The sequence below is a fragment of the Mobula hypostoma genome, chromosome 4 (assembly GCF_963921235.1).
Source record: "Mobula hypostoma chromosome 4, sMobHyp1.1, whole genome shotgun sequence".
In the NCBI taxonomy this organism is placed as follows: Eukaryota; Metazoa; Chordata; class Chondrichthyes; order Myliobatiformes; family Myliobatidae; genus Mobula; species Mobula hypostoma.
In genome coordinates, this window is record NC_086100.1 from 125,614,500 (window position 1) to 125,629,362 (window position 14,863).

At 41.1% G+C, this 14,863-nt stretch overlaps 1 protein-coding gene across 4 annotated transcripts in view; it reads left to right on the top strand.

The window, feature by feature from the left end:
- The window catches only part of dclk2a (doublecortin-like kinase 2a), a 378,249-nt gene that overhangs the window by 252,918 nt on the left and 110,468 nt on the right, over positions 1–14,863 (top strand). For all 4 annotated transcript variants that reach the window (XM_063046455.1, XM_063046456.1, XM_063046457.1 and 1 more), the window contains one exon: positions 7,702–7,796. In XM_063046455.1, the coding sequence (XP_062902525.1) occupies positions 7,702–7,796 (95 nt within the window). The remainder of the gene's footprint in view (positions 1–7,701; positions 7,797–14,863) is intronic.

A 14,863-nucleotide genomic window follows, 5' to 3' on the forward strand; every position in this document is an offset into this window, starting at 1 on the left:
CCAAGCAGTAAGACTGATCACCTCCACCCACGAACCCAGCCCAGCACCTCTACTTTATCATTTCCTGTCAGAGTCACCTTAGGTACAGCCACTCCTGCGCCAGGCATCACTTTATTGACATTCAGAAATCTAATGGTGGAGGGGAAGCTGCCGCTTCAGAATTGCTGAGTATAGGTCTTCAAGCTCCTGTACCATCTCCCTGAAGGTCGTAGTGAGAAAAAGGCACATCCCAGATGGTGAGGTTCCTTCATTATTGATGCCACCTTCTTGAAGATGTCCTTGATTGTGGGGAGCATCGTGCCCATTATGGAGCTGCCTGAACTTACACATTGGATACTACATACCAGGCTGTCATACAGCCAGTCTGAATGCTCTCCACTGTAGATCTAGAGAAACTTGCTAGAGTCTTTGGTGGTGTAACAAACCTCACCAAACTCCTGACAAAGTAGAGGAACCGGTTTACGTTCTTCAGGGTTGCATCAGTTTGTTGGACCCAGGGTAGATCAACCGAGATGTTGACACCCAAGTTCTTGAAGCTGCTCCACCTTTCCACCACTGTCCCCTCAGTTATGACTGGTGTGTTTTCTCCCGGCTTCCCCTTCCTAAATCTTGCTGAGTGTAGACAGAATGGAGCGGTAAGGTGGAAGGAATCAGGATCGGTAGCTAAGAGCTGTGGTAGTTGTGGATGATGGTCCAGCAGTTTCAATGGAGGGTTTGCTTCAGGAGCCAGCATGAAGGTAAGGGCTCCAGACTTTCAAAGGGGCAATTTAAAAAGTGGGAGGTCTAAAACTACTCAGAAAAAATCTGTCCATTTGTTTCATTGGCATTGATTCATAAATTTTTCAAGATGAAGAAAGAAAGGTTTATCACATTTTGCCAACCACATGGTATGTGGATAATGCAATTGTTGATTAGTTTTAGCAATTTGCCTGTCCCAGTTTGCCTATGACTGATTAAGGCATGAGCATGGAAACCAATATAGATTACAGAATCTTGCACATGATGTAAAGATGGCTATGGATCAAGAGGTGTGACCCATGCAGCGATGCTTCTGGGACACAAGCCAGGGCTTGATCAACCCTGGCTGAGTCGCCTGGTGGGACTATCTGATGCAACATACAGAAAATGCTGGAGAAACTCAGCAGGTCAGGCAACATGTATGGAAAAGAGTAAACAATCGACGTTTCGGGCCGAGACCCTTCTTCAGGACTGAGAGGGAAGGGGCGAGATTGCCTAATTTAAAAGGTGAGGAAGGGCAAAGAGGCTAAGTGGAGGGTGATAGGTGAAGCCTAGTGGGTGGAAAAGTCAAGGGCTGGAGAAGAAAGAATCTGACAGGAAAGCAGAGTGGACAATAGGAGAAAGGGGCAGAGGAGGGGACCCAGGGGGAAGTCATAGTCAAGTGAGACGAAGTAAAAGGTCAGAGTGGGTGGGGGGGTGGGTGGTGGTGAAGAGCTTCTGTTCACCTGAAGGAGAAATCGATGCTCATGCCATCAGGTACCCAGATGGAACAGAAGCTGTTACTTCTCCACCCTGATGGTGCCCTTAGCCTGGCACAAGAGGAGAGCATGGATCGACACATCAGAATGGGAGTGGGAACCAGAATTAAAATGTTTGGCCACTGGGAAAGCCCATTTCTGGTGGATGGTGTGGAGGAGCTCGACGGAATGGTCCCTCAACTAATGGCAGATCTCACCAATGTAGAAGAGGCCGCATCAGGAGCACCAGACGCAATAGGCAGCCCTAGCAGATGCACAGGTGAAATGCTGCCTCACCTGGAAGGACTGTTTGAGGCCATGAATGGAAGTGAGGGAAGAAGTGTATGGGCAGGTGTAGCAATTAGGCCACTTGCAAGGAAAAGTGCCAGCAGGATGATTAGTGGGGAGGGACAAATGGACGGGGGAATCGCAGAGGGAGTGTTTCCTGCAGAAAGTGGAGAGATTGGGGAGGTAAAGATAAGTTTAGTAGTAGGGCCCCTTTGGAGATGATGGAGGAACTGATGTGTCTGATGTTGAAAGACCTGGTTATATCACTGATGATATGTCCCAGTGCATCCTGATCTCATCATCATGTGGCATTGAGTTCAATGAACCAAATTTTGGAAGTAAAACTCAACATGTTACCATGTTATGTATATTTGTGACCTGTTCCTCTCAAACATGCTAAACTTATCACAGGTCAAATTGCAAATTACTTGTATTAGCCATGTAAAACAGACATCAAGTCACAGCAACTTAGTCAGAGAAATCAATCAGAATGTGGAAGATTAGAAAGTGGCTTATAAGAGGGAATAATATGTCCCTGTGATATATGATTAATTGTGATATATCTAAAGCATTCTTTAGGGAATGAACATAGAACGTATAGTACAGTACAGCACAGGCCCTTTGGCTCACAATGTTACGCTGAACCAATTTAATTTGTAGTCAAATGCCTTACTAAGTGAATCACTTCTGCTTACACAGTCCATATCCTTCCATTTTTCTCACATTTATATGCCTATCTAAATAAATGTCTCTTAAAAGTCTCGAATACTTCTGCATCTATCATCACCCCAGGAGGCACATTCCAGGCTCTCAGACTAACCGTGTAAAATAACTTGCCCCTCACATTTCAACCCTTGGAAAAAATTACTGCCTGTCTACTCAATGTATGTCTCTCATAATGTTACAAACCTCTATCAGATCTCCCCTCCACCTCCGCCGCTCCACAGAATAAAAAAAACAATTTTGTACAAGCTCTCATTTTGGCACATGTTCACTAATCCAGGCAGCATTCTGCTAAACCTTTTCTCCACCCTCTCCAAAGCCTCTACACCCTTCCTATAATGGGGCAACCAGAACTGAGTGCCATACTCCAGGTGAGACCTAACTGAAGTTTTATAAAGCTGCAACATAACAGCCTGACCTTTGAACTCAATGACTTGACTAATAAAGGCAAGCAAGCCATGTAACTTCTTAAATACCTTATCAACTGTGTAGCCACTTTCAGGGAGATATGAACTTGGACCCCCAAGATACCTCTGCTCATCAACACTGTTAAGGACCTTGCCTTTAACAGTGTACTGTCTCTTTGCATTTGACCTATTAAAGTGCAACATTTCACATTTGGTTGGGTTAAACTCCATCTCTCATTCTTCACCTGATCTGTAACTGATCTATATCCCATTATGTACTTTGTCAGTCTTCTATGCTATTTACACCACCGCCAGTCTTTGTATCATCCGCAAACTTACTAACCTACCCATCTACCTTTTCATCCAGGTCATTTATATATATCTTAGACAGTGATGTCCCAGTACAGATCCCTGAGGACCACTGCTAATGACAGACCTCCAGCTAGAATAAGTCCCTTCAACCACTACCCTCTGTCTTCTATGGGCAAACCAGTTCTGAATCCAAACAGCCAATTCACAATGGATCCCATGACACTTAATCTTCTGGATGAGCCTCCCATGGGAGACCTTGTCAAATGCCTTACCAAAATCCATGTAGACAACATTCACGGTTCTACCTTCATCAATCACCCTCGGCCATTCGTTAAAAAACTCAATCAAGTTAATTAGCTATGACTTGCCCTGCACAAAGCCAGGCTGGCTCTCCCTAATTAGGCCATGGTTTTCCAAATGCTTGTAATTTCTATTCCTAAGAATTCTCTCCAGTGATGTGAGACTCACAAGTGTATGATTTCCAGGACTATCCCTTGTTCCCTTCTTGAATAATGGAGCAACATTAGCTGCTCACCAGTCCAACGGGGCCTTGCCTGTAGCTAGAGAGGACAGAAAGATATTGGTCAAGGATCAGGCGATCTCTTCTAATGCCTCGCTCAATAAGCTGGGGTAGATCCCATCAGCCCCTGGGGACTTATCCACCTTAATACTCTTTAAGAGAACCAACACTATCTCCTCCTCTGCCTTGAAATGCCCTTGTATATCAACACTCAGCACAGATCTCCCCATCCTCCGTGTCCTTCTTCTTGGTAAACACTGATGTAAAGTACTCATTGAGGACCTCACCACATCTTTCGCATCCAAGCTAATGTTCCCTCCTTTCTTATTGAGTAGTTCGAACCTCTTCCTTGATGTTGTCTTTCTATTCATATGTATATAAAAAATACCTTGAGATTCTCTTTAATCCTACTTGCCAGGAACTTTTCATGGCACCTCTGGCTTTCTTAATTCCCTTGAGTTCTTTTCTGGCTTCTTTATAATCCTCAGTGGCTCTGATTCTCGCTTCTTAAGGTTTACATACTTCTCCTTTTTCTTCTTGACTAAATTCATCACCCTGAACATCCAAGGTTCTCTTACCTTGCCTTCCTTTTCACTGGAACATATTGTACCTGTCCTGTACTCTGTACAGTTGGTCTTTAAACACCCTCTACATGTCAGGTGTGGACTTACTTAAAAACAACTGTTCCCAGTTAATTCTTCCTCATACCTGGATGCATCTAACAAATTCTGCCCCATCAAAACCTCTTGCACTCAGAAGGACCTTTTTTATATTAGTGAAGTTGAAGTTCTCAATGACAGTAGCTCTTATTGTTTTTACACCTTTCCTTAATTTGCCTGCATATCTGTTCCTCAATGTCCCAGTGGCTGTTGGGGGGTCTGTAGTACAATCTCATCAGAGTGATTGCACCTTCCTACTCTTGAGCTCTACCCGTATAGACAGTGGATGAGCCATCCATTATGTCCCCCTCTGAATGTAGTTGTGTGTCATATTGTCCCTGATTTGTCCTGCCCCCTTCCCCTGGGACATTAAACACCCTTTCCTCTCCCTCTCTCAACCTTAAGTCTTTGTAATTGTTCCATGTACTGATCCATACTCTAAGTTCATCACCTTTACCCAGAATATTAGCATTAAAGTACACACACTTCAAACTATCCATCCTATGACTTTGCTCCTGCCTGTTTTTACAGGCCCCAACTTCTACCTTCCTCTCCATCCTTCCACTTTATGACCTGGTGTTCTAGTTCCTGTCTCCCTGAGAAACTAGTTTAAATGTTTTGAGAATTATCAGATACGTATAAACCTGATCTGTGCAACATTTGCTGCCATTAATCAACAACATGGAATAAAACTCAGGAAGTACAACCTGCCTCAGGAGCTGCTGATTCAGTTCTATTCAGGAATAATCCAGTCTGTTCTCTGATCGTCCATCACTGTCTGGTTTGGATCAGCTACCAAACAAGACAAGAGTAGACTCAAAAAAGAACCGTCAGGGCTGCGGAGAGGATTATTGGTGTGAAGCCGCCCTCGATCCAGGACTTACATGCATCTACAGTCAGGAAGCGAGCAAGCAGCACCATTGTAGACCCATCGCACCCTGGACATCACCTGTTCCAACTCCTTCCTTCTGATAGGCGCTTTAGATCACTGTATGCCAGGACAAATAGGTACAAGAACAGTTTCTTTCCGTATGCCATCAGTCTTATGAACACTTGAATTTTAGTCTATTATAAACCAAGTCCACCTGTATACCTCATCGTATATAGTTCACGATTATTTGCACTATTGTTTTGTTTGCTTTTTGATTCTGTACAGCGAGAGCTCAGGGAAACCGACATCAAATTCCCTGTATGTGTCCACATACTTGGCGATAATAAAGGATTCTGATTCTGATTCTGAAATTTCATTCAATAACGAAAGTCATTGATGTTATAGGAAATTGATGTGATTGAAAACAATTTAACACTATAAATCTACAGGATTGACCAAACTTTGTAGCTTTCATGAATCATGAAGAAAAGGAAAGTCAGGTTGTCACTTTATGTGGTAACTAAATTAAACTGAACAATGAGAATTAAGACTGAGTGCAGTGCGTTTGGCAGTGGTTACAATATAATCTTCCATGTCTGTTATCAATTGCTTATTTAGTTCTATTTGATGTTCTATTTTAAACTATATCCTGAATCAAAGACATTCTAGTCTCATCCTGAAATATAATACATTCTAATTGTTACTTCAGTTTGATACATTTGTAAGAGCAGAAGTGAGTAGCAGACACTGCTTACTTATGTTTTATATTTCCAATACAAGACTAGTGCAATAATTTTAGGCATTATTGAGTTGCAGTGGTGTATATCCAATTCAGAGGAATCAGAATCATGTTTATTATCACTGATTCACATCATGAAATTTGTTGTTTTGTGGCAGCAGTATAGTGCAAGACCAAATAATCATAAATTTTAAAAAACACACTCAAAAAATATATAGTACAAAAGAGAAATAGTGAGGTAGTGTTCGTGAGTTCATGGAGCATTCCAAAATCTGATGGTGGACAGGAAGAACCTGTTCCTAAAATGTTGAATGTGGGCCTCAGACTCCTGGACTTCGCTGCTCCCAATGGTCGTCATGAGAAAAGGGCATGTCCCAGGCGTTGAGGGTCCTCACTGATGGATGCCGCCTTCTTGAGGCACCTTTTTTTGTAGATGTTCCCTAATTTGGAAAGGGTGGTGCCCTTGATGGATCTGACTGAGTCTACAAACCTCAGCGGCGTCCTTCAATCCTGTGCACTGGAGCCTCCATACCGGGTGGTGATGCAACCAATCAGAATGCTCTCCATGGTACATCTGTAGACATGTGGTGGAGTTTTTTGAGACATGCTTAATGGAATATGGGTAGGGTCCATTTGTGGTTTTGCAACAGTGTATTTGTACCATGTGAAATAGTACAATGATAGATCTTTATTGGCTTTGCTCAAGGACAAAACTAAGGACTAATTTGTATGTCAGAGTGCACCAATAAAAAGGAGAGTACGGACAGAAAAACAAGAATTAAATTGCTAGGCGCAGAAAACTAAGGAATTCAGTTGAGCTGGAAGACAAATAATTTTACAAAATCCATCATTCATATAGAACATTGGGCCAGTCATGACTGCATAAAGGGAATTTAGGCACCTGCTCCTGGACATTTCTGTCCATGAGATTCAACGGAGAATTATGGAGAGAGCATCATAATTCTTGATGTGCATTATCAGTAGTTGTAAACTTCATTGGAATTATAGATTTCAGAAAATTATGCTTGGTTTTCAGAAGGAAGAGTTTTAGGATTTGTGTAAGATAGAGAGGCAAGGCACATTATTTGCTTTTATCCACATTTCCCAGGCATACAATCAAAGTCAATGCTTGTAATGTAAAGACTGAGGAAATGGGGAGGGGGGAGTAATAATATTAAAAATGAGAACTTCATAACATATGGACAGACAGAGGTAATTGTCTTATGTAGATGAAATGATTCACAAAGAATATGATCTAAAAAGTCAACAGTCTTTTCCGGTAGTGCAAGATGAGCTAGCGGCAATCAATAACTTATTTACTCCATACCTAGTTTTTCTGTTAGTTGAGTATAAAAGATAATTAGGTCCAATGTGAAATAGACTTTCAATTCCAAGTAGCCTATTTATGCCACATAGAAGATCAATTCCACCCTTTATTTGATCAAAACAAATAGCAGTATGCAAAGAATATAGAAATTCAAATAAATCTTTGTTGTAACTCAGTGTAAAATTTAAAGATTAGGTTGGCAAATGTAAATATATTCTATTTCCTAGAGAAAAGAAATTTATCTTGTTTTACTGCATTATTTAGCAATATCAAATCTGCCATATTTCAAAAATATATTGGCTTTTCATCATGCAGATTATGTTCTGGTACCTTGTGTTCAAATTTTCATATTATTTAAATTTTTATTTTTAAATACACAGTGAATGGAACACCAAGCAGTCAGCTGTCAACACCCAAATCCACTAAATCATCTAGCTCTTCACCGACCAGTCCTGGCAGCTTAAGAGCTCACAAGGTAAAATAAAATCTATTAATCTGTTCATTAAATAACTGGCATTTTCTGACATTCTCTGTGGTGCCTGTTTAAAAAAAATCAAATGAGAATGGCAGGTGAAGCACATTTAGATTCTAACAGTGACTACCTGCATAGAATGCAACTCTCTAGCTGCGAACATTCATTCAATGTGTTCCTCTGTTCTTCAGGAGCTGCATGGTTTGCCACATGTTAATGTATTTTTGCACTCCCAGTCCTCCAAGAATTGTTTTCCATTCCTGGACTTAAAGATGATTGTGCATCTGAACATGGTTTTCAGTAGCTTTACTTTAAATTGTACTCTTGTTTTATAGTTCACACCATTAGCGTTTTTGAGACTAGAAATTATCGGGACCATGATCTAATATTCTCCAAGTACAGAACTATTACCCAGACTTTAAAAAGTATCTTTGCATCCTGTAAGAAATGCCTTGTCACTTATTGGTGTCAGAAGATGTCATAAAGGGCATTTTCCCCAGTGACTCTGGTCTCTTCCATCATCATTAAATTCTGAACAAGAGAAAGTCTACAGATGCTGGAAATCCAGGCAACACATACAAGGTGATGGAGGAACTCAGCAGGCCAGGCAGCATCTATGGAAAAAAGTACAGTCGATGTTTCAGCCTGAAACATCGACTGTACTGTTGTCTATAGATGCTGCCTGGGCTGCTGAGTTCCTCCAGCATTTTGTGTGGTGATCATATAATTGTGTTCTGTTTTGGATCATTAAGTATAGCCAAACACACGATGAGTACATTTCATGAAACCGTCTTGGAAAATGAACAAAAGAAAGGAGTTTTGCAGTTGATGTTGTTGAGTGATGCTGATCGAAATTCTGATTTAGAATGAAGAAGCAATTTAGAAGAAGCCAATTTATTTAAGCAAAAGAGCTTATCGAGACACAAATTGGTAATATTTTATATATAGGAATGAGTGAGGCACTTTATCAATATACATCTAGAAATATAACTCTTTCAGTATCAGGACGTTCTCTAGATTTCCGTTGTCTATGCATCCCTCACATCCATGCATCAAACATTTGACCCCTGAACTATTTTTGCCACATTGCTGCTTCACTATTAGAGTTAATCCATTTTGATTTTGGAAGGAAATTGTAATTTCACATTTAACAAGCTATTGGGGTTGAAATTGTTCAGTTGCAACAACAAAATAATTAGATTGGAAAAGGAAAAATAAGCAGTTATAGAGGGTTAAAAAGAGCCGCTCATAATTGAGTGATAGAATGGGAAGCCATGGGGGTCCAGTGTTAATCCAATGTTAATAATGTTCTTCACTTATAGATCTCCAGCTTTAATGTCTGATTAAACTAAAGGAAGGAAAATCTATCCAGGGAACAGAATCCATTTGTTTTGCCTGCAAGTAAATAAATGAATTTTCCAGGGGATTCTGTTAACAACATGCAGATCTCCACAACAGTTTCTATTCACAATTCTTGCCTGTGTCTTTTACAAGAAAGACTTAAAGATTCTGTACTACAGGATGTTATAAAAAATGCAAAACAAGAAAAATGTTTAAATATATGTCGGCCCTTGCTCAAATGGTAACATTCTCACTTGAGTAAGATTGCTCTCTCAGGTGCATTGTTGAAGGAAGCAGCTATCCTGCTTAATCAACAGTATTCAATCAAATTATCTGATCTGAACAAATTGGCAGCTCACACTGTGAAAGATGGCTGCTGTGTCTAGATTATTGTTGTGGCTGTTAATGGGTTAATTCTATGCCACTTAGTTAGGATTAACATGGGAGAAGTTCACATATCGTACAAGCAATGTTGTCAATAAAGTTCAGTTGGATAGCCTGCATGCTGTCATGCTGGTGTGTGCTCTGCACTCTCCCTCATTAATGAAAACAACAATTACAACTAAAAAAGAACTTTATTGGCTGAAAGCTAGTTAAGAAGATCTAAATGTCTTTAAAACCTCTTTATAAATTACCTTCCTTTTTAGAACATAGAATAGTACAGCGCAGTACAGGCCCTTCAGCCCACATTGTTGTGCCGACCCTCAACCCCTGCCTTCCATATAACCCCCCACCTTAAATTCCTCCATATACCTGTCTAGTAGTCTCTTAAATTTCACTAGTGTATCTGCCTCCACAACTGACTCAGGCAGTGTATTCCATGCAACAACCACTCTCTGAGTAAAAAACCTTCCTCTAATACCCCCTTGAACTTCCCACCCCTTATCTTAAAGCCATGTCCTCTTGTATTGAGCAGTGGTGCCCTGGGGAAGAGGCGCTGGCTACCCACTCTATCTATTCCTCTTAATATCTTGTATACCTCTATCATGTTTCTCTCATCCTCCTTCTCTCCAAAGAGTAAAGCCCTAGCTCCCTTAATCTCTGATCTTAGTCCATACTCTCTAAACCAGGCAGCATCCTGGTACATCTCCTCAGTACCCTTTCCAATGCTTCCACATCCTTCCTATAGTAAGGCGATAGGAACTGGACACAGTACTCCAAGTGTGGCCTAACCAGAGTTTTATAGAGCTGCATTATTACCTCGCAACTCTTAAACTCTGTCCCTCGACTTATGAAAGCTAACACCCCATAAGCTTTCTTAACTACCCTATCTACCTGTGAGGCAACTTTCAGTGATCTGTGGACGTGTACCCCCAGATCCCTCTGCTCCTCCACACTACCAAGTATCTTGCCATTTACTTTGTACTCTGCCTTGGAGTTTGTCCTTCTAAAGTGTACCACCTCACACTTCTCCGGGTTGAACTCCATCTGCCACTTCTCAGCCCACTTCTGCAACTTATCAATGTCTCTCTGTAATCTTTGACAATCCTCTGCACTATCTACAACACCACCAACTTTTGTGTCGTCTGCAAACTTGCCAACCCACCCTTCTACCCCTACATCCAGGTCATTAATAAAAATCACGAAAAGTAGAGGTCCCAGAACCAATCCTTGTGAGACACCACTAGTCACAACTCTCCAATCCAAATGTACTCCCTCCACCATGACCCTCTGCCTTCTGCAAGCAAGCCAATTCTGAATCCACCTGGCCAAACTTCCCTAGATCCCATGCCTTCTGACTTTCTGAATAAGCCTACCATGTGGAACCTTGTCAAATGCCTTACTAAAATCCATGTAGATCACATCCACTGCACTACCCTCATCTATATGCTTGGTCACCTCCTCAAAGAACTCTATCAGGCTTGTTAGACACAATCTGCCCTTCACAAAGCCATGCTGACTGTCCCTGATCAGACCATGATTCTCTAAATGCCCATAGATCATATCTCTAAGAATCTTTTCCAACAGCTTTCCCACCACAGAAGTAAGGCTCACTGTTCTATAATTACCCAGACTATCCCTACTACCATTTTTGAACAAGGGGACAACATTCGCCTCCCTGCAATCCTCCGGTACCATTCCCGTAGACAACGAGGACATAAAGATCCTAGCCAGAGGCTCAGCAATCGCTTCCCTCGCCTCGTGGAGCAGCCTGGGGAATATTGCGTCAGGCCCCGGGGACTTATCCGTCCTAATGTATTTTAATAACTCCAACACCTCCTCTGCCTTAATATCAACATGCTCCAGAACATCAACCTCACTTTAAAGAGACCTTGAGAGTGAGTCTGTAGGTTGTAGAATCAGTTCAGAGTAGTGGTGAATGAAGTTATTCACACTGGTTCAGGAGCCTAGTAGTTGTAGGATAGTAACTTGCTGAACCAGGTGGTGTGGGCCCTAAGGCTTCTGTATCTCCTACTGACAGTAGCAAGAAGAGGTTATGGCCTGGATGGTGAGAGTCTTTGATGGTGGATACTGCTTTCTTGTGGCAGCTCTCCACAGTGGTGGGGAGGACTATCTAAGTAGAATATAGGTTAGGAATTCGTAATTTACCTTATAGTTATGGAGTTGCCTTAAAAATAGAGAAATTGGTGCAGGATTTTCTTTCCCTGTATTCACAAGCATCTGAAATTTCACCCACTTCATTTGGGTACGCAGAACGTCAAAGGCTGGCAAGCTCATAAGCTGACCAACAGGTAAAACAATTGTAGTTGCGTTCACCAGGAAATGGAATTGCTTATCAGGAAGTCCTATATAATAAACACTGATGAATGACTGCAGCTTTTAGATTTGTCACCTTGTGTTACTTTTGGAAATCCAGTAAAACCATCTCCAGAGACAGTATGTGACCCTTTTAGATTATAGCTGTGTGATCCAATCTGGACTTTTTTTTTACCAGCATTGAATGTTACGAGGTTGTTAGTCCCAAATTGCAAATTACCCAGTATTTATAGGATTCTTGCATTAAAAATGACAACAAAGGTATCAAATGCTACTGCTATTCAGAATTACTCAACTTAGAGCTACTTATTATAGTGACACGGATAAAATTTTTGGAGAAACTCAGCTGGTCAGCAGCATCTGTGGAAATGAATAAACAGTTCAGTTTCATGCCGAGACCCTTCTTCAGGACTGGACAAAATGATAGGAAGTCAGAAAAAGAAGATGGGAGGAGGAGAGGAAGAAGTATAAGGTGGTAGGTGATAGATGAAATCGGGAAAGGGGGAAGGGTGAAGTAAAGAGCTGGGAAGTTGATTGGTGAAAGAGATAAAGGGCTGGAGAAGGCGGGATCTGATATGAGAGGGCCAGAAGACCATGGAAGAAAAGGAAGAGGGAGCACCAGAGGGATGCGATGGGCAGGTAAGGTGTGAGAGGGAAATGGGAGTGGGGAAATGGTGAAGGGGGAAGGGCAATTTTTGGAAGTTTGAGAATCTGATGTTCAAGCCATCAGGTTGGAGGCTACCCAGATGGAATATAGGGTGTCGCTCCTCCAAGCTGAGTGTGCTCTGATTGCGACAGTAGAGGAGGCCGTGGATTGACATGTCAGAATGGGACTGGGAAGTAGAATTGAAATGCATGGCCATCGGGGAGATCCCACTTTTTCTGACAGGTGCTGGCTCTGGCAAAGTGATCTCCTAATCCACGTTGGATCTCACTTGTATACAGGAGGCCACACTGGGAGTACCGGATGCAGTGGATGACCCCAGTAGACTCAGGTAAAGTATCGCCTCATCTGGAAGGCCTGTTGGGGCCATGAATGGTAGTGAGGGAGGAGGTGTAGGGGCAGGTGTGGCACTTGTTCCGCTTTTATTCCGTCAGGGTAGCCTCCAACCTGATGCCATAAACATCAATGTCTCGAACTTCCAATAATTGCACCCCCTTTCACCATTCCAATTCCTGTTTCCCGCTCTCACTTTATCTCCTTACCTACCCATCACTTCCCTCTGGTAGTTCTCCCCTTTTCCTTTCTTCCGTGGTCCTCTGCCCTCTCCTAACAGATTTCCCCTTCTCCAGCTCTTCATCTCTTTCACCAATCAACTTCCCAGCTCTTTATTTCACCCCTCCCCCTCTCCCAGTTTCACCTATCACCTACCACCTTGTACTTCTTCCTCCCCTCCCCCACCTTCTTGTTCTGACTTCTCATCTTTTTTCCCAGTCCTGATGAAGGGTCTTGGCCCAAAACGTCGACTGTATTTGTTTTCATAAATGCTGCCTGACCTACTGAGTTCCTCCAGCATTTTGTGTATGTTGCTTAGATTTCCAGCATCTGCAGATTTTCTCGTCTTCGTTTTACTTATTAAAGTGTATGGTCTTCCTTCCAAAAATAGCACCCATCTGGCTGAAAACAATAGAAGTGAAAGATAAAGCTAGAAAATGGAAGTATGGGAAACTGGAAACATGTTATTATCTTGAAGAGCATTTATTAGTAGAGGCATTCAACAATGTGCTGTTCCTTCGTCTCAGTCTTTACGTTGTGGTAGCAGAATATCTTATTTAGATTCTGGTGTTTGCAGCATCTTCCAATAACTGCTTTGATATAACAAGTCTTGTGTGTCAAAAGAATAGAAGGAATTATGTTGTAAATATCACTTCCACTTTGTAGCATAGGGATGACAATGTGTGGTATTCTTACAATCCAATCAGAGCTCAAATGAGATGATTAGCAATGATATATTGAATAAAGCGGTGTAATTTATTATGATTATCTGCAATAATGTGATTTTTTTTATCACCTGTGTGAGGTTTTTTTATACTAAGTATTGTTCTCCTCACAATGAATTAATTTAATATCCTTAACAGTCAACTGCTACCAAATTTCAACTACCTTACCACAATTATGCAAAAATATCCATCTATCTTTTCAGTTTATAGTGTTTTTATATGACCATTTCCTCTGTAGCTGGTCACTCTATACAATCTTAGTTTAAAGGCAGTTCATTCAATTAGGGAATAATTCACGTTTTTTGTCTTTTTTGACATAGCCTTTTTGAAGTATATTAGTTGAAATTAGTGAAATCTCTTTTTATTAAAAACTGGCTTGAGGAATTAGAAATGGGTTTATTAGAACTTAATGCATTTTATTTTATAAGAGATACTCAAATTCGTATCAATTGTGCACACAGGAAGTCCATTCCAAAATTCATTGTTCTTGTGGAAGAAATATCTTACATAATTTAGTCTTTTTGCATTTAGTATCATTTCATTTCGAGCCCCCATTTCTTTTGTTTTTGCCTCTGCTTTATTTAAATAGCTGCTGATTTTTTTTATTTCTTTAATGTGCATTTCTGTGTTTTCAGTGATCTATGTTATGAAAAATAAAAATATGAAGTTTAAAATATTGGGTTCTCAAATCAGGTTTCTTTGATAACACTGGACAACAAAGAATTTCCTTCCTGTGTACTTTTGGGTGTGTCTTATAGATATTGGGCTGCTGATCATGAAGACCATCATGAAATTTCTCTTCATGCACCATTGTTTGAAATCACCTCTATTTGTTACTTCAATTCATAATTCAAATCAGAATAACTGAAGGCAAGATTAAGGAAGTCAAATCAAACAGATCATCAATGACAGGCAATTCAAAGAACTTCTTGTGGGACCAGAGGAAATCATGTGGAAGGTATTCAGGGATGTTGTTGAAAATTTTCTTGGCAACTACAGAGCACCAAACTACATACAGCTGGTTGACAACATGCTTCAAGCATACAAAACCATGAAGTGCCACATGTCAC